At 44.3% G+C, this 23,433-nt stretch overlaps 1 protein-coding gene across 1 annotated transcript; it reads left to right on the forward strand.

Annotated features, from left to right (window-relative positions):
* Positions 1–16,890: 16,890 nt before the first annotated feature.
* On the forward strand, positions 16,891–22,134 carry PEBP1 (phosphatidylethanolamine binding protein 1). Its single transcript, XM_029233960.1, has 4 exons — positions 16,891–17,155; positions 18,315–18,424; positions 19,139–19,239; positions 21,165–22,134. The coding sequence occupies exons 1-4, from the start codon at positions 17,021–17,023 to the stop codon at positions 21,380–21,382; spliced, it is 564 nt and encodes a 187-aa protein (XP_029089793.1). The 5' UTR covers positions 16,891–17,020; the 3' UTR covers positions 21,383–22,134.
* The last annotated feature ends 1,299 nt before the right edge of the window (positions 22,135–23,433 follow it).

A 23,433-nucleotide genomic window follows, 5' to 3' on the forward strand; every position in this document is an offset into this window, starting at 1 on the left:
CGGGTTCTTCCATAACATCTTACCAAAAACCCGAATGAACTTTTTGGCCAATCCAATATATAAATTATAATATAATTCATAATATTTTACAATTACAATTATAAAAATTATAATTTTTATCTACATTTTTTATATCAAATAATCAACAGGACCATACTAATTATTTGGCTTACTCTAGTTTTAAAACTCTTCCTGCTTGTCAATTAAGCAGAAATATTTTAATTGTCTTAAAAGGAAAATTTGTAAAAATATAATTTAAAATAATTCAGTCCACCTGTGGGAAGCAAAAGTCCCTGTAACAAATCTTCTTAAGTTCTTTATTTCTCCCTAAAAAAACCCACAGTTAACTGTTGTTTATCCTTCCAGTTGTGTGTTTACATACACATGAATTATATACAGCATGTAAACATACAGATTTTTTTAAAAGCATAGATGAGATCACACACAATATATTTGTAAGCAACTTGCTTTTTTTTGTTTTTTTACCCTTTTAAATAAAGTGTACAGTTCAGTGGGTGTTTGTACATTCACAAGTTTGTGCAGCCATCACCACTAATTCCAGATCATTCTCATCACCTCAAAAAGAAACCCCATACCCACTGGCAGTCACTTCCCATTTCCCTTCCTTACACCTCCCAGCTCCTGGCAACCACTGATCTACTTTTTGTCTCTATGGAATTGCCTATTGTGGATATTTCGTATAAGTGGAATCATATAATATATGGCCTTCTGTGTCTGGCTTCCTGTCACTACATTTAAGTTCAGCTAATGCTTTTTAAAGATTACCCAGTATTCCATAGTTATGATGATTCCATAGTGTGGATTCATCATAATCCAGTTAATCCTCCACTCAATGGGCATTTAAGTTGTTTCCTCTTTTTCATTATCACAAACTACAAAACAATGAATACCCCATGCTTCATAGCAATGTTCAGGCTTTGTGAACCTCGTGAAATTTCCTGCAGGAAAAATTCTCAGGAGAGGTATTATTATTGGAGAAAAAATCACGCATAGTGAAATTTTGATAGATCCTGCCAAATTGCCCTCGAGAAAAGTTATATTACTTTCTAGTCCTTCCAACAGTGTGAGTTGAGCATTGCCCCCAGTCTTTGTTAATGTTGTATATTTTAGGTTTAAAAGAGAAGTGATTTCTAAGCTCACTTTCCCTGCAATCACACCAGCTTGTATTGTAGAAATAGCGATATTTTGGGGTACATTGGGTTAAATGAAATATATTATTAAAATTAATTTCACCTGCTTTTAATTTTATTAACTTCACCTGCTTTAAGAAAAAAATTTTAATGTGACTACTTCAAAAAATTTTAATTACATGTGTGGCTCAACTTTTATTTCCTTTTTGTTTTAGTGATCAAATCGAGACCTTTTTTTTTTTTGCTGCGTTGGGTCTTCATTGCTTCGCGTGGGCTTTCTCTAGTTGCGGCTATCAGGGGTTACTCTTCATTGTGGTGCGTGGGCTTCTCATTGCGGTGGATTCTCTTGATGCGGAGCACTGGCTCTAGGCGTGGGGTCTTCAGTAGTCATGGCACTCGGGCTCAGTAGTTGGGGCTTGTGGGCTCCAGAACGCAGGCTCAGTAGTTGTGGCACATGGGCTTAGTTGCTCCTCAGCATGTGGGATCTTCCTGGGCCAGGGATCTTCCTGGGCCAGGGCTTGAACCTGTGTCCCCTGCGCTGGCAGGCGGATTCTTAACCACTGTACCACCAGGGAAGCCCTCAACTTTTATTTCTATTGGATGCTGCTGCTCTAGAGTTAACCGTGACCTCTATCCTCCTCCTGAACATCCTGTTATTGCTTTTTACAATCAATGCACATTTATATTTACCCATATGTTTACCAGTTTCTTTGTTCTCCATGACTTCTTGCATCTCCTTCCTTCAGGTACATATATCCTCCCAAAAGAGCTTTTTTGGGGGTATATTTTTCAGCACAAATATGAGAGTGGGAACCACTGTATCTTAGTCTAAAAGGGTATTGGATGATAGTGTATATATATATATATATATATGTATTTATATATATATATATACACTTATATATTTTTGTATATGGGGGGGTTATTTGGACTCTTAATCGTGGGAGGAGGGTTTGAGTTAGAGAGATGGAAGATACCTCAGTGAAATACACATCTTATTTCCCATGACAGCAAATTGAAATGTACAATCATAGTCAAGGTGTCTCATGGGAAACTGAGAGGAACAATACACCATATGTTATGTAGAAGTCCAATGTCAGTGTGTAAAGCCAAACACGTAGCCCCTCAAACTACTTACACTGTAGTAAATTTGAATTTTAAAAGTAAATTTCTTTTTGGGACTTCTGTGGCGGTCCAGTGGTTAAGACTCTGTGCTTCCACTGCAGGGGACACAGGTTTGATCCTTGGTCAGGGGAACTAGGATCCCGCGTGTCATGCGACGCGGCCAAAAGATTTAAAAAATTTAATTTTCTTTTTAAGTAAACTTAAATTTCTCTCTCTCTTTCCAAAGTGGAATTCACAAAAGTTATATATGTAGATAATGTATTTATTTTTTAATATACATGTATATTTCTGTATTTCTGACATTGCCCTTCTAGGACTATGACTCAACCACAGGGAAATGGCAGGGCACCCTTCTGTTCACTTGCCTTGAACTTCTGGACAAATGTTAATTACAGCAAAACCTTACTAATTCAAACAAGTTGGGGAAATCAAAATAAGTGGTAGGTTAATGTGTTTTCATAAATATACAGTTGACTCTTGAACAACATGGGGGTTAGGGGCAACCCCTCCATGCAGTCAAAAATCCATGTATAAATGTTGACTCCTCTAAAACTTAATAGCCTACTGTTGACATAAACAGTCAACATATATTTTGTATGTTATATGTATATTTATATATATTTTATGCATTCATGACTTACCTTTTTCTTAATTTTTTTCCATGTTTCTAGGCTATGTGGTTCATCTGAGTTTTTTCAAATTGTCACAAATCTCCAAAAGATTTTCCAATATATGTATTGAAAAAAATCCATGTGCAAGTGGACCTGCACAGTTCAAAGCCGTGTTGTTCAAGGGTCAACTGCAGTTTCTTAATTTCTGGAGCATGCGGAAAGTTCTAGTAAGCTAATAAAATTTTGTTAAGTAGAGATGGAGTCTAATAAAGTGGCTGGTATCGGAGGTAATTTGTACTACCTGTGTAGTCAGGCAAGGCGCTTACTGTCACGGTGCTTGCAAGTTGCTCTCTTGAGCTGGTTAACAGTATCTCTGTGAAGGTGTGGGCTTTACTTCCTTGCTACTTGTAGAAAATAGGTCTTGCTTTTGCTTTCCTGCCTCTGTTTCTCTTCTTTCTGGTATCGGCGCAATTATTTTCCTTTGGAAAGCTGCCTCTCCCCAACTCTAAGCAAACAGGGTTGGGATGGAGCTATGGGAGTGGATGAGGCCCCAGGCTGGTCAGAATGATCACGAGCGGGTTAGGGCTAGGCACACAGCTGGTCTGGATTAGTGAGAGGCAGTCCCTATTTTCTGCTGGAGGTGTGGAGCAATGGAGCCCCTCCTTCTGCTGGGGTTGCTAACTTGAATGAACGCAGGCCTGAAGCCATTGGTGGCTATCATTGGTCAGCTATTGCTGCATAATAAATCACCACAAGCTCTGCAGCTTAAACAATATACATACATCATCTCACAATCTCTGTGGATCAGGGGCTCTGCCCCAGGGTCTCTCAAGAGACTGCAGTCAAGGTGTCGGCCTAAGCTGGGGTCTCCTTGTCAGGATCGCAGTCTAGCTGGGAGAGAGCGCTGAAGTGTCAGGTGTGCAAGTAGCCGAATAAAGCAACAAGCTGAAAATGAAAGAGTTAAGCCGTTGATCACTTACTGTGATGGTTTAGGGAAGAGGCTGAAACTGGAGAAAGTACCTACTCTCCCTGTTGCATTTTCCCCTATATGCGTCTCACTGTGGAAGGGATCCCAGACAAAAGGCTCTAGCAGTTTATAGCCCCTGGGACTTGGGGGAGGGTGGTGGTGAGGATGTAGAGGGAGGAGGGATTGGAGTGGAAAAGTACCTGGTATGGAGTCAGAGTGAGCAAGTGTCTGCAAGGTCATGTCCCCTCACCCCCAATAAGGAGGCCGGGGCAGAGGTGCCTGGAGAGGACCTCTGCCCAGGACCTCAGATAAAGGGACCCAAGAAGGAAGGAGCATAATATGCATAAGAGCATGACTGGTCAGAGGGGCTGAGTCCTGGACTGCAACTCCCTTAGAGACTGCAATGTGCTGTCTGTGCACCAGGTCTGGCATGGGGGGGAAGGGGGCAGCTTTCCCCTGGGAGGCCTGCCAGGTAAACCCTCTGAATTGCCTACCATCAGGCCTGAGAAATCACACATAGGATTTTTTTGCTTTTTGCTGTTGTTGTTTTTTAACTTTTTCTTTTTTGGCTGCGCCACGCAGCATAAAGAATCCTAGTTCCCCAACCAGGGATCTAACCCGCGCCCCTGCAGTGGAAGCGTAGAGGCTTAACCACAGGACCAGCAAGGAAGCCCACACATTAGTTTTTAACCAGGAACCGGACACCTCATTCATCTGGAGTCTTGACTGGGGAACCATCTGCTTCCAACCTCACTTGGTGGTTGTTGGCAGGATTCAGTTCCTTGTGGGACATTGGACCGAGGGCCTCAGATCCTCACTGACTGTTGGCCAGGGGCCACCCCCAGTTCCTTGTCATGTGAGTCTTTCTATACTTGGCAGGTGATTTCACGAAAGCCGGCAAGCCAAGAAGGCAATAGAGAGTACGTGCTAGCAAGTTGTAAGTCCCAATCTTATGTAACCTAATCACGGAAGTGACATCCCATTAACATTGCCATATTTTGTTGGTTAGAAGTGGCTTACTCAAGGGGAGGGGATTACACAAGACCATGAATACCAGGAGGTGGGGATTGCTGGGGCCATTTTAGAAGCTGCTGACCGTAATGGCCATAGGGCAACATAAAGGGAGAATCTACTGGGATTGAAACCAGCCCAGAGGCAAAGAAAGTTGAGAAACAGGAGGGAGACAGATACTTAGGGCACCACTTAAGCCTGTGGATCTGGATACTTCTGAAGCCAACTACCCATTGGCATGCCAGTGCTGGAACTAATTACTTTTCTTCTTTAAAGATTCCATTTGCACTGGGTTTTAGTCACTTGCAACTGAAAGAGTCCTGATTAACATAAAAATAATGTGGGCATGTTCTTTGGGTTTCTTGGCACTGAGATGTGCTGAGGTCACCACAAGAACAAGGAGTTTCTGTTGGTGTGAATGTAAATTGGTGCAGCCACCATGGAAAACAGTATGGAGGTTCCTCAAAAACTAAAAATAGAGTTGCCATATGATGCAGCAATCCTACTCCTGGGCATATATCTGGACAAAACTATAATTTAAAAAGATGCATGCACCTCAATGATCATAGCAGCACTATTCACAATAGCCAGGACATGCAAACAACCTAGATGTCCATCGACAGATGAATGGGTAAAGAAGATGTGGTGTATATATACAATGGAATAGTACTCAGCCATAAAAAAGAATGAAATAATGCCATTTGCAGCAATGCGGATGGACCTAGAGATTATCATACTAAGTGAAGTAAGTCAGAAAGAGAAAGACAAATACCATATGATATCAATTATATATGGAATCTAAAATATGGCACAAATATCTACAAGACAGAAACAAACTCACAGATATAGAGAACAGATTTGCGGTTGCCAAGGGGGATAGTGGGGGAGGAATGGATTGGGAATTTGGGATTAGCAGATTCAAACTGTTATATAGAGAATGGATAAACAACAAGGTCCTACTGTATAGCCCAGGGAACTAGATTCAGTATCCTACGATAAACCATAATGGAAGAGAATATGAAAAAGAATATATATATATCTGAATCACTTTGCTGTACAGCAGAAATTAACACACTGTTGTAAATCAACTATAGTTCAAAAAAGTAAATTTTCAAAAAGGAACAAGGTGTTTGCTCAAACAGTGCTGGTGGTCTGGCACCCACCTGGAGCCCTTCCGTGGAGCAGGTCAGTTCTGGAGATGGAAGGCTGTCTGTTTCTCCACGTGCTCGTTTTTCTCTGTGAATCTGCTGTTTTCCCACTGCCGATCGGCCATTTCTCCTCCATACTATAAATCCTTCACCCACACTTTCTGCTGCCTCCGATTTCCAGCCTGCCCAAGGCTCTTAACGGCCCCTCCGCACTCTCTGTGCATCTTCTCCTTTCTGCATTAGTTCCTACCACTTACGCCTGCCTGCTTCTCCATATATACTAGTGCAGATTCAAGAGGTTGAATCTGATTGGTGTAGGTCATCCTTTTGAACCAGGCCAGTTCACAGGTGGTTTGACAGGCCTGTGCATTGCCTGTCAGGTGGGTCAGGGGGTGGACTCATGAGGGCTTCAGAGCGGCTGTGGGCAGGCCAGGCATTCTATAGTTTCTCTTGTTTAAGACACAGGCATAGGGCTTCCCTGGTGGCACAGTGGTTGACAGTCCGCCTGCAAATGCAGGGAATACGGGTTCGTGCCCCGGTCCGGGAAGATCCCACATGCCGCGGAGCGGCTAGGCCCGTGAGCCATGGCCACTGAGCCTGCACGTCCAGAGCCTGTGCTCCGCAACGGGAGAAGCCACAACAGTGAGAGGCCCGCGGTGAGGCCCGCGTACCGCAAGAAAAAAAAAAAAAAAGAAAAAGGCACACACAAGCCATTTTTCATGAAGACGGTAAAGATTCCAGTTTGAATAATCATTAATTTGATAGCTTAAGGTCTGAATGAATGAGGCTTCACTGACTTGTAGCATGATTTGGGAGACCTAGTTTCTATTTGTAGCTCCTTTTTATTTTATTTTTTTTGCGGTACGCGGGCCTCTCACTGCTGTGGCCTCTCCCGTTACGGAGCACAGGCTCCGGATGCGCAGGCTCAGCGGCCATGGCTCACGGGCCCAGCTGCTCCGCGGCATGTGGGATCTTCCTGGACCGGGGCACGAACCCGTGTCCCCTGCATCAGCAGGCGGACTCTCAACCACTGCGCCACCAGGGAAGCCCTCTAGCTCCTTTTTAATGAGCAGATCATCTGCATTGATCCAGGATTCATTTTATTGCAAGTGAAGAACAGCCAACTTAAATTGGCACAGGTCCGAAATGGAATTAGCTGGCTCACGTATCTGAAAAGTCCAAGGGGTAGATCTTGCTTCATGCTTGGCTCCATCCAGGTGTCAAACAGTGTCAATGTCACCATGTCACAATGACTCTCTCTGTCTCAGAGCTACTTTGCTCTGTGTTGGCTCCTTTCCCAGGCAGCCTCTTTGGTCCCAGTGGTCAGATTACCACCAACAGCTCCAGGCTGACATTCTCTCTCCTCAGCAGCACTGCTGGAAGAAAGATTCCCTCTTCCCAGTGGTTCCACCCAAGGTCCTGGAACTGAGTCTCATTGGCTTGGCTTCGTTCACCTGTGCATCCCTGAACCAATGGCTAGACCAGACGGATGCAATGCTTTGATTGGCCAGCCTTAGGTCACATGACTATCCCTGCAGCCCTTCCTAAACCACATGAACTGAGAGTGACAGAGGGGTGGTTCCCCAAAGGAAGAGTGGGGTGCTATTAATCGGAAGAGAGATGGATGCTGGCAAACCAACACCAGTGTTTATACCAGTTAATCTGTCCATTTCTGTTTCCCAGTCTCTGAAAGCATGTGCTATTTGCAGAGTAATACTGCAAGCAACCTCTGAGCCTACAAATATTTGCAGGTGACTTCTATAATTTGCTTATTTTTTAAGTGAAGTGTGATTCATGTAACATAAAATAAACCATTTTAAAGTGAATGATGCAGGGTCTTTCCTGGTGGCGCAGTGGTTAAGAATCTGCCTGCCAGTGCAGGGGACACGGATTTGAGCCCTGGTTCAGGAAGATCCCACATGCCACGGAGCAGCTAAGCCCGTGTGCCACAACTACTGAGCCTGTGCTGTAGAGCCCACAAGCCACAACTACTGAGTCCATGTGCCACAACTACTGAAGCCTGTGCGCCTAGAGCCTGTGCTCCGCAACAAGAGAAGCCACCGCAATGAGAAGCCCATGCACCGCTACAAAGAATAGCCACCACTGGCTGCAACTAGAGAAAGCCCACGCACAGCAATGAAGACCCAATGCAGCCAAAAATAAATAAATAAATAAAGTGAATGATGCAGTGGCGTTTGATACATCACAATGTTGTACTACCACCACCTCTATCTAGTTCCTGAACATTTTCATCACCTCAAAATAAGACCCATGCCCAGGGACTTCCCTGGTGGCACAGTGGTTAAGAATCCGCCTGCCAGTGCAGGGGACATGGGTTCAAACCCTGGCCCAGGAAGATCCCACATGCCACGGAGCAAGTAAGCCTGTGCGCCACAACAACTGAGCCTATGCTCTAGAGCCTGCGAGCCACAACTACTGAAGCCCGTGCACCTGGAGCCCTTGCTCTGCAACAAGAGAAGCCACTGCAATGAGAAGCCCGCACACCACAATGAAGAGTAGCCCCCACTCGCTGCAATTAGAGAAAGCCCGCGCACAGCAACAAAGATCCAACGCAGCCAAAAAAAAAAAACAAACAAAAAAACCATGCCCAGTAAGCAGAAGCTCCCCTTCCCTACTCCTCCCAGCCATGGTGACCACCAGTCTGCCTTCTGTGTCTATGGATTTACCTATCCTGGATATTTCATATAAGTGGAGTCACAAAATACTTGCCGTTTTGTGTCTCGCTTCTTTCACTTATCCCAATGTTTTCAAGGTGCATCTACATTATAGCGTGTATCAGCACTTCATTCCTTTTTGGGGCTGAATAATATTCTATTGTGTGTTTATACTAGGCTGTTGTGCAACCAATCTCCAGAACTTTTTCATCTTGCAAAACTGAAACTCTATACTCATTAAACAACAACTCCCCATTCCCTCCTTCCCACCCAGTTCCTGGCAACACTATTTTCTGTGTCTGTGAATGTGACCACTTTAGATATCTCATATAAGTGGAATCATACAGTATGTGTCCTTTTGTTTCTGGTTTATTCCACTTAGTGTAATGTCCTCAAGATACATTCATGTTGTAGCTTGCGTCAGCATTTCCTTTATAAAGCTAAATAATATTCCATTGTATGTATACACCACATTTTGTCTATTCATTCATCTGTCAGCGGACACTGGGTTGCTTCCACCTCTTGGCTATTGTGAATAATGCTGCTGTAGACATGACTTGCAAATATCCCTTTGAGACTCTGCTTTCAATTCCTTTGGATCTACACTCCAAAAGTGAGATTGCTAAGTCATGAGGTAATTCTATTTTTAATTTTTTGAAGAACTAGAATTTGCTTGTTTTTAAAATTAATTTTCTGCCTAACTCTTTCCTAAAAATATTTTATGCAGAAGATACCAGTGGGAATTTAAAGGGTGTTTTTAAATGCTTTGAAATTCTCGTAGAGTAAAAGCAAAAACCTCAATATAAAAAAAAAAAAATCTAACAAGCGGAATCCTGGAAACCAGTTGGAGATCAATTTCCAGAAAAATGTCTCAGTTCATCTGCTTGGCCAAGAGCCAGAGCCTGGGCCCCTGGAGTCACACTTCCAGGTGACTGGCATGGTCTTGACAACAGTTTCTGAACTTAAGCTGTGGCCACACGTGGGAGATTTATCTTTGTCCAGGCCTCCCTCATGAAACACTTTCTCTAGCAGAAGCACAAGAGTAAAACTGGAATGAAGCCATTCCACTGAATAACCACATCAATGAATTTCCTGCCCTCACTCAACAAACAGAACAGCCTGTGGTTTTACAGGCTCATTCATTTGAGTCTATCCACAGCAGCCCTACAAAAGCTCCTCACCGAGACAAACACACACAGACAATTTACAGTCCAGAAAGGCAAGTGTGCACAGTAGATGTGTGTCAATGAATACAACATTGCTTTTCTTTCTTTTTAAAAATTGCTTTTCCCACCTCCTTTAAGACATCGACAGCGCTCTGAGTAAGCAGTGAATAGTGAGCATCTACTAAATGCCAGGAGCCCCGAAAGGCCCCCAGGGCTGAGTCTTTACCTGGATTTTTTTGGCACTTCTTGGTTTCTGGGTAAAAACAAGGCTTTCTGGAGGCATTTGCAGGTGTGCCTGGCTCCTCCGCTCTGGCTGGCAGAAGCTCTCCTGGGTGCCCAGCCCTGCCCGACTCTGCCGAGACATCTCCCCACAGACCAGACAGATTCTCCTTTCAGCTGGATGTCAGCCTTTGGTAAGTCCCTGAGCCTTTCTGAACTTCGGTTTCCTCAACTGTCCAGTGAAGGGGTAAATGAGAATCAGTCTCAACATCTAACAACAAATGCACGATCAAATAATTCACGACGTCGTCGTAACTGGCAGTTGTTTCAAAAAAACCATTTTTTGAAACGTATAACATCAGAAAATGTTCAACATAGACTACTAAGTGAGATCTGTGTTCTTATGTGGATCAGATAGTCTACATATATTGTTGAAATCATGAATATAAAACTGTGGAGATAGAAAGGAACATTGAAAAACAAATGAGAGTATAAACACCGCCGCCCCACCTCCATTGGCCGAAACAAAACGAAAACCATGAGAGAGTAAACCTGTTGATCACTAGGTGTCCTTTTGCCTTAAAAATCGGTCAGTCACAGAGACTCTGCCCGATTTGGAATATGGTATCCCAAACTTAAAATGTAAATGATGTTTGGCCCACTTCTATGATTTTATTCTCAGGAGAAAACAAACAACAAGCAAACAAGTGCATGAAGGTACAGGTACAAGAATATATATTGCAGAGGTGTTTCTAGAGCATAATAGTGAGGTCATCTGAAATGTTCCCATATGGAGGATTTCGTTTGCAAACAAGCAACAATCCATACAATAGAATCCTGTACAACCATTAAGAATGTTGCTGTAGTAATTTATTTATAGACATAAGTGAAGAAAGGCAAATTATACAACAGCATGTATGTATAATTTGACCCAGTTCATACTGAATCCGAACTATCATATATGCATATTCACATTTATATACATAGAAGTTAGTCTGAAAGGAAATACTGCAGTATGTTCATTGCTTTTAGGTGGTTGGATTGCTAATCAATTAATTAATTTTATGTTTGCGTGTTTGCATTTATGAATAAAGTTTTATATAATGAACATGTAAAAATAGTAATAGCTTCCCATTAGGAGGTGCCAGGCTGTGTATGAAGCACATCACCTGTGTTTCATTTAATCCTCACCACGATCATTTCAGGGGTATTGATAAACCCAGTTTAGAGAGGGGGAAACTGAGGCTTAGCAAACATAAGTCATATTCTGTATAACTTTCTTATTGTTGTTGTAAAAAATTACCAGAAATGTAGTGGCTTACAACAACACGAATTTGTTATCTTACGGTTCTGGAGGTCAGAAGTCTGAAGTGGGTCTCACTGGGCTAAAATCAAGGTGTCAGCAGGGCCACATTCATTCAGGAACCTCTAGGGGAGAATCTGGTTCCTGGCCTTTTCCAGCTTCTGGAGGTTGCCTGCACTCCTTGGCTCCTGGCCCCTTCCTCCACCTGCAGACCCAGCCATGGTTGGGTAAGTCTTTCCCACATGGCATCCTTCTTGTTCTGACAATCCTGCCTTCTTCTCCATTTAAGGACCTTTGTGATTACACTGGGCCCACCCAGATAATTGAGGGTAATCTCCCAGTATTCAGGTTGGCTGATTAACAACCTTAATTCCATCTGGTATCATAATTCCCGTTAGTCACGTAACAGAATATATTCACAGACTCTGGGAATTAGGATGTGGACATCTTTGAGAGGCCATTCTTTTGCCTGCCTTCCTTGCCCAAGGTTTCGTAAGGTACCAGGTGATGGATTAGGAAGTGAATGTATTCTGACTTCCATTCCTGTGCCCTTAGATTATGCTATGTGTCTGATTACTTGTATATTGAAGACATTTTAAAACTTTTTATAGGTTAAAAAAAAAAAAAGGACATTCCCTTCCTTGTCCCTTATGCTTATTCAGCCTTTTTGCTATGTCATCCATCTGCCCCTACCTAAATCTCCCATTCTAGCAAAACCAGTCTGTCCACTGGTCCAAGCACAGCACCCACACACTCCAAGCTTGCTTCCACTTCAGGTGGTCCTCATACTGTCTCTTAAACTTGGGAGCATCACTCTTGGTCATCTGAGAAGCTGATGACAAGATGCGATTCCATGTGCAAGGTATTTACTAGGAGAGATGGCTGTGAGAGAAAATGGGGAGAGAATCTGAGCCTGAGTGTGGAAGCCAGGGAAGGAAGCAACCTAGCCTGAGGTGTAGTTGCAAAGAAACAGGCAAGCCAGTCCTGACCACGTAGGAGCCCTGAGCCTCCCAGCTCTGTGTTAATAACCCTGCCAAGCTCGGTCATGGGCTGGGGGCAGCCTGCCAAAGCGTGGTCTTGGCCTCAAAGCAGATAACAGCACCTGGGGCCCTGACCAACTTCTCTCCCTGCAGTTAGAGATGTGTGGGCTGCATTTTCACGGCTGCCATGAGGGGTTTTCATGGTGATTTCCTGCATAAACCTTCACCAGGGGAAAGCTTTCTGGAGTCAAAGACCATGATTGCCTCACCTATTCCCAGCACTCCCAGCTAGAGCATGCTTAAGGACTTTGTGTCCGGCCTAGGGGGGAAGGTGGGCTTTCATCTGCTTTGTCACTCTACCTCTCCAAGCCTCAGTTTATTTAACTATGAAATGGGTTAATAGCAGTCCCTCCCACATTGGGTTGGTGTGAGGATGAAATGAAACGCTGAGCATCAAGGCCTTCAGTCAGGGCCTGGCGTGGGAGTGATAATGGTCAGGAAATGGAAGTTGTCTTCACTGGAGCACTCTGACCTGCACACAGTAGGTGCTTAGTAAATGTTAATTGTTGTCATTGGGGCATACATACAGTGAGTGCTTGGTAAATGTTACAGTTGTCCTTGGAATGCGTGGACCTATAGGGGGCATGCATTTGGTAATGCGAGCAGTCCTTATGGGAGCAGGCTGACCTGAACACAGTAGGCGCCCAGTAAATACGGTTTGGCTGGTTCCAACCATAGTTTTAATGGAAGTGGTTCCAGTTCCCTCTCCTCAGTGGAGAGAGCAGCTCAGGCTAATAGAGACAGAGGAAGGCATGGCAAGATCCAGGGGGTCTCTCCCCGTCACTCCATGAGCCTCCAGAACCTTATCCATAAGCACAGTTAAGCACTTTGCAGCTAGCAGGCACTCCATAAAGTCATTCCCACCTCTTAAATAGCCAGTGAGCATCTGTGTTTAGTCCCAGAGCTAGCTCAAAGCAAATTTCTTTTTTAATGTTTTTAATTTTATTTATTTATTTTTGGCTGTGTGGGGTCTTCGTTGCTGCGCACAGGCTTTCTCTAGTTGCAGCGAGTGGGGGCTACTCTTCGTTGCAGTACGCAGGCTTCTCATTGCGGAGCAGGGGCTCTAGGTGCCCGGGCTTCAGTAGTTGCAGCACGCGGGCTTAGTTGCTCCGCGGCATGTGGTATCTTCCCGGACCAGGGATCGAACCCATGTTCTCTGCACTGGCAGGCGGATTCTTAACCACCGTGCCACCAGGGAAGTCCTCAAAGCAAAACTATTTATTTATTTACTCGTGGCTTGTGGGATCTTAGTTCCCCAAACAGGGATTGAACTTGGGCCCTTGGCAGTCAAAGTGCGGAGTCCTAACCACTGGACCAGCAGGGAATTCCTCCAAAGCAAATTTTAAAAAGTCTTCTTCTGAGACTTTTCTATGAAGGTGCAACCATCTCATCAGACCAAAGAGTTGTTTTCTTTTTTAACACATGGCTGTGAGATGGCATCTATCATCTCATGAGCATTTGATGAGAGCTGTTTAAACAGTGAGGGGAAAGGTGCTCTGATTTTTCCAGCTGCCGCTAATTAAGGAGGTGCTGTTGATACTGGATTTGCAGGTGCAACGGTCTATCTTTTCCGAATGTGATATTTTATTAGAAAGCAAAGCTTTAGTGATCTGAACCTGAAACCAACCAGATGGTCTTTTTAAAAAATTCACTTATTTTCGTATAATAATAATGATAATGATAATATCATGTACTAAGTGTGTCAGGCACTATTTTAAGTGCTGGGGATAAGACCAGTGACTAAGAGAGATAACCCTCATGGAGTGTATATTCCAGTGGGCAGTGGTGTGTTTCAGATGATAAACTCATAATCCCAAATGCTCTGAATGTTAAGAAAGAGAAAAGACAAATTGAATGTGGATGCAGAGATGAGGGCATTTCCCAGTCTTGATGAGTGGGAGAAGGTGGAAGTGATGTTTAAGATGAGTAAAGGTGAACTGGGACAAGAATACAGTGAGGGGTGGGGAGAAGGGGAATGAGGGAAAAGTGTTCCAAGAAGAGGGAACAGCATGTGCAAAGGCCCAGAGGTAGAAAGACAAGTTGGAAATGAAACAAATTCAGTGTTTGGAGAGAAGAATGCAAGGAGGTAGACACAGGGAAGTAGAAGAAGTCTACAGGACACTTTTAAGAGTCTGGCCTTCATCCTGAGGCAATTGGGGGAGGGGTACAGAGGGTTTTAGGGAAGGCAGGGTGAGGTGTGGACCTACCTGATTTGTATCTGAGAAAGATCACATTTTGTAATTTTTTATTTGTTGAATGTCATTTGATGAATGCCTCTCTCCACTGCTAGACTATATACTCCACGAGGGCAGGGACTATTTCTCTTTTGGTTACAAGTTTCTCAAAATGCATTTATAGAACAATTGATGGAAAGAACCAACAATCATATTAGTGTTTCATGTTGAAGGCATTGCTTCTGGTCTGGACTTAAGTAGACAGTTAACTAGCTATGATTCATCCCTTTAAAGTACATATTCTTTGACCTACCTAATCCCTAATAAAATTTTCTTGAAACTATCCATCAAGTGTACACACACACACACACACACATATTCATTTCAGTGATATCTGTAAAATGAAAAAATAACAAAATAGCATAAATGTCCAAAATCAGGACGTTTGTTGAACAAATTGTGGTGCATCTAGAGTAGACTAGGCCATTAAAATAATGAAGATCCATTTTCATATGGATATTCTACAATGGTGGAGTAAATGCAATTTTTTGGGTGAATAAACAGAACAAAATATTTATAATCATAATTTTTTTAAATTTATTTTACTTATTTATTTATTTTTGGCTGTGTTGGGTCTTCATTGCTGTGCACGGGCTTTCTCTAGTTGTGGCGAGTGGGGGCTACTCTTCGTTGTGGTGTGCAGGCTTCTTATTGCAGTGGCTTCTCTTGTTGTGGAGCACAGGCTCTAGGCTCACAGGCTTCAGTAGTTGTGGCACGTGGGCTCAGTAGTTGTGGCATGTGGGCTCAGTAGTTGTGGCTCACAGGCTCTAGAGTGCAGGCTCAGTAGTTGTGGCGCATGGGCTTAGTTACTCCGCAGCATGTAGGATCTTCCCGGACCAGGGACTGAACCTGTGTCCCCTGCACTGGCAGGCGGATTCTTAACCACTGCACCACCAGGGAAGTCCCCTATAGTCATAGTTTTAAAATTGGAAAGATATACCCCAAATTGTTGCCAATGTTTATGTTCAAGTAGTGGAATAGAAGCTATTCGTATTTACTTCTTTGGATTTTTTAATATGAATTTTCTACAATGAATTGTATTATTTCCTAATAGGAAATAAAAACAACAGACAACTTTTTATTCCCTGGGGGGTAGCTATCAATGTCAAAAGCTCTCCTAAGGTCAAATTAGATAAGGAGTATTAAATAGTGCCCATCATATTTAGAAAAAGAAAGCATTTGGTGGCTACAATGAGAGCAGTTTTGAGGCAGAGCCACTTGTCAACAAAGTAGGAATAGTAACTATGGTTTGTCGACTGAAAAAAAAAAAAAGCACAAGAGTTGGAAGTTGAGTTTTATTCTGTGTCTTACTGAGGACTACAGCCTGGGAGACAGCCTCTCAAATAGCTCCGAGGAACTGCTTCGAAGAGGAAGAGGGAGAGGCCAGTATAGATATGATTTTGGCTAAGGGGTACATGCAATCAAGCATACATGTTGGTAGAAGATTGATGCTAGTTATTAGGAGCAGATATCTCAGTTCATGATTTTAGTGCTTTTTAAGTATGGAAAGATGCAAGAATCTGGATTCATTTAAAAATTCTCCTAGAATATATCTAAGATCTAAGGATTTTGCCTTTTTTTTTCTCAAGGCACACAGTGCATCATCCTGTTCTTGTCCTGAATGCCTTTCAGGGTGTGTTGTAGGTCAGGGACTGCAGTGGCTGACTTCATCCTTTTAAAACTGGATGGTCAGCAACATTCCTTGTTTTGCAAGTTAAAAAAAAAAATTCTCAAAAAACAAATTTCCCAAGAACCTTGTCTAGAGCAAGTGGGGATAGGGAGATCAAATATATGTGCAAATATATTTACCCGTTGAGAACAACGCTCAAAAATTCCCCCAAGCCCTCTCCTGGCCGTTACGGAAACCGGTGAGCATGCGCGAAAATACCAGGAGGCGGGGCAATGAGGTTGTCTTAAGAAGTGCAAGAGAAAAGCAAGACCATACCATTTCTGCATTTAGAAAGTAGAGCAAAGAATCATGCAAAAAGGTTAAAAAAAATTAAAGGTAGCTCAATTGCAGTTCTTGAAACAACAGTCTTGCAAGCCCAGCCACAGTTCTTGTGAACTCCGCCAGCGGCGGGCAGCACATTCCCCCTCCGCAAAAAGGAAGACCAAACCTGCTGCATTGACCCGGGAGCGCTACGGGACCCACGCTACTGGGTTCGGCCAATCAGAGAGCAGAGTGGGGCCCGTCCTCGCCGGTGACTGGAGAAACGGGGCAGGGCGGGGCGGTAGCTCTGGCGCATGCGCTCCCTGGCCGTAGTGCCTGCGTTGCCTCGGTACAGCTTGTAGGCTGCTGGGAGGCTGGGCAGTTAACCTGCGTGAGTCCTCTCGCAGCTTTCCTTGCTGTCCGACCCTCTCGGTTTCGCGATGCCGGTGGACCTCAGCAAGTGGTCCGGGCCTTTGAGCCTGCAGGAAGTGGACGAGAGGCCGCAGCATCCGCTGCAGGTCAAATACGGCGGTGCGGAGGTTGACGAGCTGGGCAAAGTGCTGACACCCACCCAGGTACCCAAGGGCGGCGGGGGTGCAGCTACTGGAGGCTCAGAGTCTCTCAGGTCGGAGGGGCGGGGACCCAGTGGAGGTGGGGAGGGACGTTCTGGCCTCCGTGCGCCGCATCAACCGAGGGAAGGGGGTCGCGGTGCCCAAGCCGCAGGCCTTCTGACCGCCCCCTCCCCCCACCCAGCCCCGGGAACCCGGCACGTGGCAGGCGGGGCTCGGCTTCGGAAGAAATTGATCAGTTTTCCCGGGACTTCGAGGCGCAGGCAGTGGCATAGGCCTCGAAACGGCACAGATCGCTGCGCAGGGGAGGGGAGGGCGCCGTTCCCTGGAGGGAGTGGGGAGTGGCCGCCCACACGTCCCCAGAGCCTCCCCTCGGTGCTCAGCAATTTAGGCCTCAATTTGGGAAGTAAAAGCCCCACCCGAGGGCATATGACGCATTACGTAAGCAGTGAGCAGGGGTGAGCAGCAGTGCCCAGAGATTCTTCCCAGTAGCGTGAAGCCGCCCCAAAGGTAAATGCTTTCTGCAGCTGGAAGGCTCGAGGGTAAACGGCCTTGTTTTACTGTTTGGCTTCTGAGCGCCCACGGCTGAGGCCTAACCAGGTCCTGGCTGCTGCAACTGGGGAAACTAGGTGCCCGACGCCGTGGCGAGTTTTTGGTTCCGAACCTCCGGAGCAACAGTGCGAATAAACAGTGCCCAGATGGTTTATTGGTTTAGACGTTTACAGAGTTTATTGTTTTGGGTGTTTAAAGTGCCCATCTCGCAGCCTCTCTTTCCAGACTCACTGTCCACGTCTGCCCACCTTGGTTTTCTCATTTTCTCTGCTCTTTTAAATATCTGGTTAATTCAGATTTCACTTTAGCAGGCCCCAGGTAACGTGGTCACCAATCTAGAGACCCTGTCATTCCAGGTAATGTAAGGTTGCAGTCAGCACGAGCGTTGAAATCCTGACCCATTGTCTTTCTACGTCTACTAGCCCCATATTGTTGTTGGGACTAAAATAAATAATGTATATTAAATGTCACATCCTCGCTCTTAATAGAGTCGATACACTTGAGCTTTAATTAATAATTTACTGTGCTTGACCTTTAAGGAATCTGAGGTCAAAGAAAGTATTGGTTTCTTCAGCATTTCTGACTTAAACTCCAAATCTGTTCCTTCCTACAGGTTAAGAACCGGCCCACCAGCATTGCGTGGGATGGCCTTGATCCAGGTAAACTGTATACCTTGGTCTTGACAGACCCGGATGCTCCCAGCAGGAAGGACCCCAAATACAGGCAAGTTGGGGAAAGATGGGAAACAGCGAGTCATCCACATGTGACCCAGTGCTTCTTGCACTGTGTAAGTCCCTTACTGGACATGCTGTGGTGGCAGAAATAGACCCGATTTGGGGTGTTCACGTCCATGCCTAAGCCTGAGTGTGCATTTTCCTCCCTTTCACTCCCTAGAACAAAAGTCTAGAATCTATAGCCGAGAGCTAGATCTGCCCGAGACCTTTTTTTGTACAGCCCCACGAGCTGAGAATGACTTTAACATTTTTAAATGAATGGGGGGAAAAACTTGAAGAACAATAATACTTTGTGACATGTGGAGATTACATGAATTCACATTTTGGTGTCCCTAAACAGTTGTGTTGGAGCCCAGCCACGATAATTTATTTATGTCCTGTCTGTGGCTGCTTTCAGGCTACAGCTGCAGAGCTGAGTAGCTGTGATGGAGACAGTGTGTTGCACAAAGCCTAAAACATTCACTGTCTGGCCCTTCACAGAAGTGTGCTGACCCCTGCCCTAGAGAGTCGGAAGGAGGGAGGGAGTGGCTGGGTCCTCTCTGCTGGCATGTAAGGTTTGCTCTGGCCGAGAAGGTGGGGCCATCTGTCTTGTCTGTCACTGCATCCTGGTGTGGAGCACGTGTGTGCTGCACATTTGCTGGCTGCGCCCATGTGTGCATAATAACTTCCTGCGGTGCTGATGGTCCTCTGTTCCTCCATGTAGGGAATGGCACCATTTCCTGGTGGTCAACATGAAGGGCAACGACATCAGCAGTGGCACGGTCCTCTCTGATTATGTGGGCTCTGGGCCTCCCAAGGGCACAGGTCAGTAAAGGCTGCTTTTGGAGGGAGATGGGCGGGGACATCAGGATTGGCCTAAAGTGCTACAAAATTTTAGTCTGGTTCTTAGAGTTTTATTTTTATTTATGAGAGCCCTTACCCTAGTGGAGACTTTAGGCAACTCGGTTCCCCTCTAAGGCAACTGCCTGTCAGGGACGCTCAGACCTGCTGTAGTGTCAGGTGGCTAGAGCCTTGGGTACCAGTTAGATGGATGTTCTTTTAGCGCTGCCTCTCAGCTGTCAGGCCTTTAGCAAGCAGGGAAGTTGGTGAAGAGATACCAAGGAAGCAATGTTGCAGAATGCTGAGAACAACTTCCCAGGGGAGCTACACGTGGATTAAACAGTTAAATCAGCTAAATTCCATATTCAGCCTTTGCCCTGTGGGTTGAGTTTCTAGTTCCCATGAAAGGTCTCAGAAATGGTCACAGTTTCCAAATTAATTATAAAAAATTGGCTTTTTTGTCATTTCGTCTTTCTATCGAAAATCTAGTGTGGTATCTTGAAAAGATTTGGTTACTAAGAACTGTATTGAAGATACACACACATAATGTATTGCCTTAGGTTATGTATTATATATGTAAAGAGAGAGAGAAAGAGTACTGTATTGAACCTCTCCAAGTTGGGTAAGTGCTGCCTAGGCTAACAGTGGGAGATGCACTGTTATTGCCTGTCATGCATTGCAGGTGTTTCCATTTCCTGAAGCAAGGGAAGTGGAGCACGGCAGAACACTTGCTCTTGTACACGTTGTCCAGCCATGAGTTACTCTGAAGAGGTATAAGGCCCCCGACAAGGGACCTTGTGTTTTATCTTTAGGCCCAGAAACTTCAGATGGCTCCAGGCCCTCTCATGCATTCATAAGAGGATGCGAGAGGGACAGCTTTCCCAGGTATCTCTTTTCTGGGGCAGTTATAAAACTGCATTAGGCAGTTTAATTATGGAAAATACACCCATGAGAATAAAGCAGTTCTCTCAAGCAGGAGCTGTGTTCTCATTAACAAAAAGAGCTTCAGTAACTCACTTTTTTCTTTTTCGTATTTGTTTAGTCAGGTATAACTTACGTATAATAAAACACACAGATCAGAAGGGTTTAGTCAGTGAACATTGACCAATGCACACATCCGTGTAAGCACCATGGAAAACAGGATGTAGGATAGTTTTGTCACCCCAGAAAGTTCTTAAGGCATCTTTTAAGTTAAATTACCCCAGAGCTAATTATTTTCTGACTCCTCTCTATGGATTACTCTTGCTGTTGTTGTATTCTTATAAATGGTGTCATGCAGTATGCATTTGTTTTCGGTGACTGGTCTCTTGGACTCAAGGTAGTAGCTTTTTCCTTTTCATTGCCAAGTGGTATTCCATTGTGCGAATATACCACAGTTTGTGTAGCCATTCCCTGGACATTTGGGTTGTGTTTCCAGTGTTTGGATATTATGAATGAAGCTGCTGTTTATACTCTTGTCCTTTTATGGGTATGTTTCCATTTCCCTTGGGTAAATACTTAGGAGTAGAATTGTTGGGTCATAGAAATCCAAAATGGTTGAAAATTTCTACACTCTAATCAGCAGTGTAGGAAAGTTTCAGTAGCTCCATATAAGTTCTACGCCATACGCAGATCCATACCAGGACTCATCCACGTGGTAGCATGGGGCAGGATTTCCTTCTTCTTTCAAGGCTGAATAATATTCCATCATACGTATATACTATATTTTGTTTATCCATTCATTCATCAATGGACATTTGGGGTGCTTTCTTCTCTGGGCTATTGTGAATAAAGCTGCAGTGAACTTAGGTCCCTCTCATAAATGGGGTGGTCTGGGTCCCTCCAAGTTGGTGCATTCCCCGAAAATGGGTGATGTTTCCCTCTCACATGCCTAGCTGTGTGTACATCTTCCCTCCCGCCTCTCCCTCCAGGCCTTCACCGCTACATCTGGCTGGTTTACGAGCAGGACAGGCCACTGAAGTGTGATGAGCCCATTCTCAGCAACCGATCTGGAGACCACCGTGGCAAATTCAAGGTGGCGAATTTCCGCAAAAAGTACGAGCTCGGGGCTCCGGTGGCCGGCACATGTTACCAGGCCGAATGGGATGACTATGTGCCCAAACTGTACGAGCAACTGTCTGGGAAGTAGAGGAAAGCCAGGAGATGGACACGGTCCCAGAGTTCCCAAGCAGTGTTTCAGTTTAGTGATGCATGTAGATTTCTCCCCTTCCCCCTGCCTGGGCCCTGAGCGGTCAGATTTAGGTTTAGGGTGACTTTTCCTTCTGCCTGTCCTCTGTAATTCTAGGGGGTTTACGTTTTGATCAAGTTTGAACTCCGTTTTGGTGGGGGATATTTTGGTACTAGGATGGGGTCATCAAAATGTTAATATAAGAATAACAACCCCAGACTTAGAAGAAGAAAAAAATTCTGGTAAAAAGACCAGGTTTGCAGTATTAGAGCATCAAAGAATCTTTAAGGGAGGCTGAAAAAAAGAAAAGGTTGATTGCCTCTGCCTTTGTGAGCCCGAGCCCAGGATTGTCTGTGACGGCATCTTCTGGCATGTGTTTTCACAGCCCTGTCTCTCACGAAGACAACCAGGGGCCGGCACGTCCGCTAGCCCCCCATGTGATACACCTCAGGCTGGTTATTGGGTGTCAGTGTCCTGCTCTGTCTCCTTTAAAGAGCAATACTGAAAAAAGCAATAGAGAGAGTTGCTGTTAAAGCTTGGCCATCTAGATGAGCTGCAGGGCTGAGTGAGAGGTCATCAGAAATCCGAAAGTCTGTGCCTGTTAAACTGATCACTCTTCGCTGTAAGAAAAGCCGGTCTGGAGTTGCTGAATGTTGTGTTAATTCTGCTATTTGCTTATAGTTGAATAAAAATAAAAACATTGCGTAGCTGAATCCGGCCTCCAGATATTTTGCCCTTTTGGGTGTGGGATTTCATAAATGTGGGACGTCAAGAGACAACCTCTAAGGGCGAGTAGCCCCTTTCCCTGATCAGCATTGACAATTGGGACGTGATTCAGGAACCATACAGAGGGCTCGTCCTTGTACATGTGCCATTAAACTACAGCAGGAGCAACCATTAAAACTGGAGATTAAAAAAAAAAATCACAAAACTTTAGGCTAAGACTTCTTGCCTGAAAATCACCTTTGCTTTTTGTAAGTGATCTTTTCCACCTGAGAGTGAAGCTGGTTGGAAACCTTCCCCCTTGGTAGTTCTGTACAGAAACCATAACAATGACTAAGAAATAGCCCACACCTCTCATTGTTCTGATTGTGATCCATATAGAATCAGTACCAAAAAAGGGAGGGGAAGGGGAGCCAGGGGGAGATTACTTTGATACCATTTGATGTACCAAAAGAAGGGAAAGGCATTTGAAGGTCTGTTTCACTGACCTGGTCTGTGATGGAGAGGCATCCTGGTCAGGCCTGGCAGGTGTAAGCAAGGCTGGGCCTTTCCCTACCTTTTGCTGCAGTTACTTTCTTCTCTGAAAAAACTGTTGGAAACGTTGCCTCGTATAATCTCTGGGGGCGAGTAAGGTAGAATAATTTTTTTTAACTTTGGGGTTTTAAAATTCAACTTTAAAATAATATTTTGTAAAACAAAAGTTATAAAGAGAACAACTACCCTGTCGACCTTAAAAATAAATGTGAGAATTAAGACATGCACATGGTTAAGACAAGGTAAACGGTACAGGAAGAAAATGCCTTCCACCCTCCAGCCTCCTCCATTGCAGTTGCTGGCTTTTTGTGTTTTCTTTCAGAAGCAAATATAAAGATTCGTATCAGCATATGTCTGCACATTTATCCTTTAAAAATTATAGTCTTGCTATGCATACTGGTATACGTTGTTCTGCACTGTTTCCCCCCAACTAATGTACCTTCATGTCATATATATTCAGATTACAGGTCACCACAGTTCATGTTATTTTGAACAAATAATCTATTTTATAGATGTTCCATAATTAACTAGTCCCCTGCTGTGGTTAGATTATTTCTGGTTATTTGCTATTATAAAGAGTGCTTCAGCAAACATTTTTCTATGTGTATAAAACTCTTTTGCGAGTAATTTAGTGGGGTAGATTCCTAGCATTGACATCAGGTCAAAGGGTATATACATTTTCAGTTTTGATACTGACAAATCACCCTCCAAAAAGATCACACTGATTTTATTCATGTCAGTGGTATATGTAAGCA

Source organism: Monodon monoceros, unplaced genomic scaffold, assembly GCF_005190385.1.
Source record: "Monodon monoceros isolate NGI ecotype Baffin Bay Population unplaced genomic scaffold, NGI_Narwhal_1 Super_Scaffold_1, whole genome shotgun sequence".
In the NCBI taxonomy this organism is placed as follows: domain Eukaryota; kingdom Metazoa; phylum Chordata; class Mammalia; order Artiodactyla; family Monodontidae; genus Monodon; species Monodon monoceros.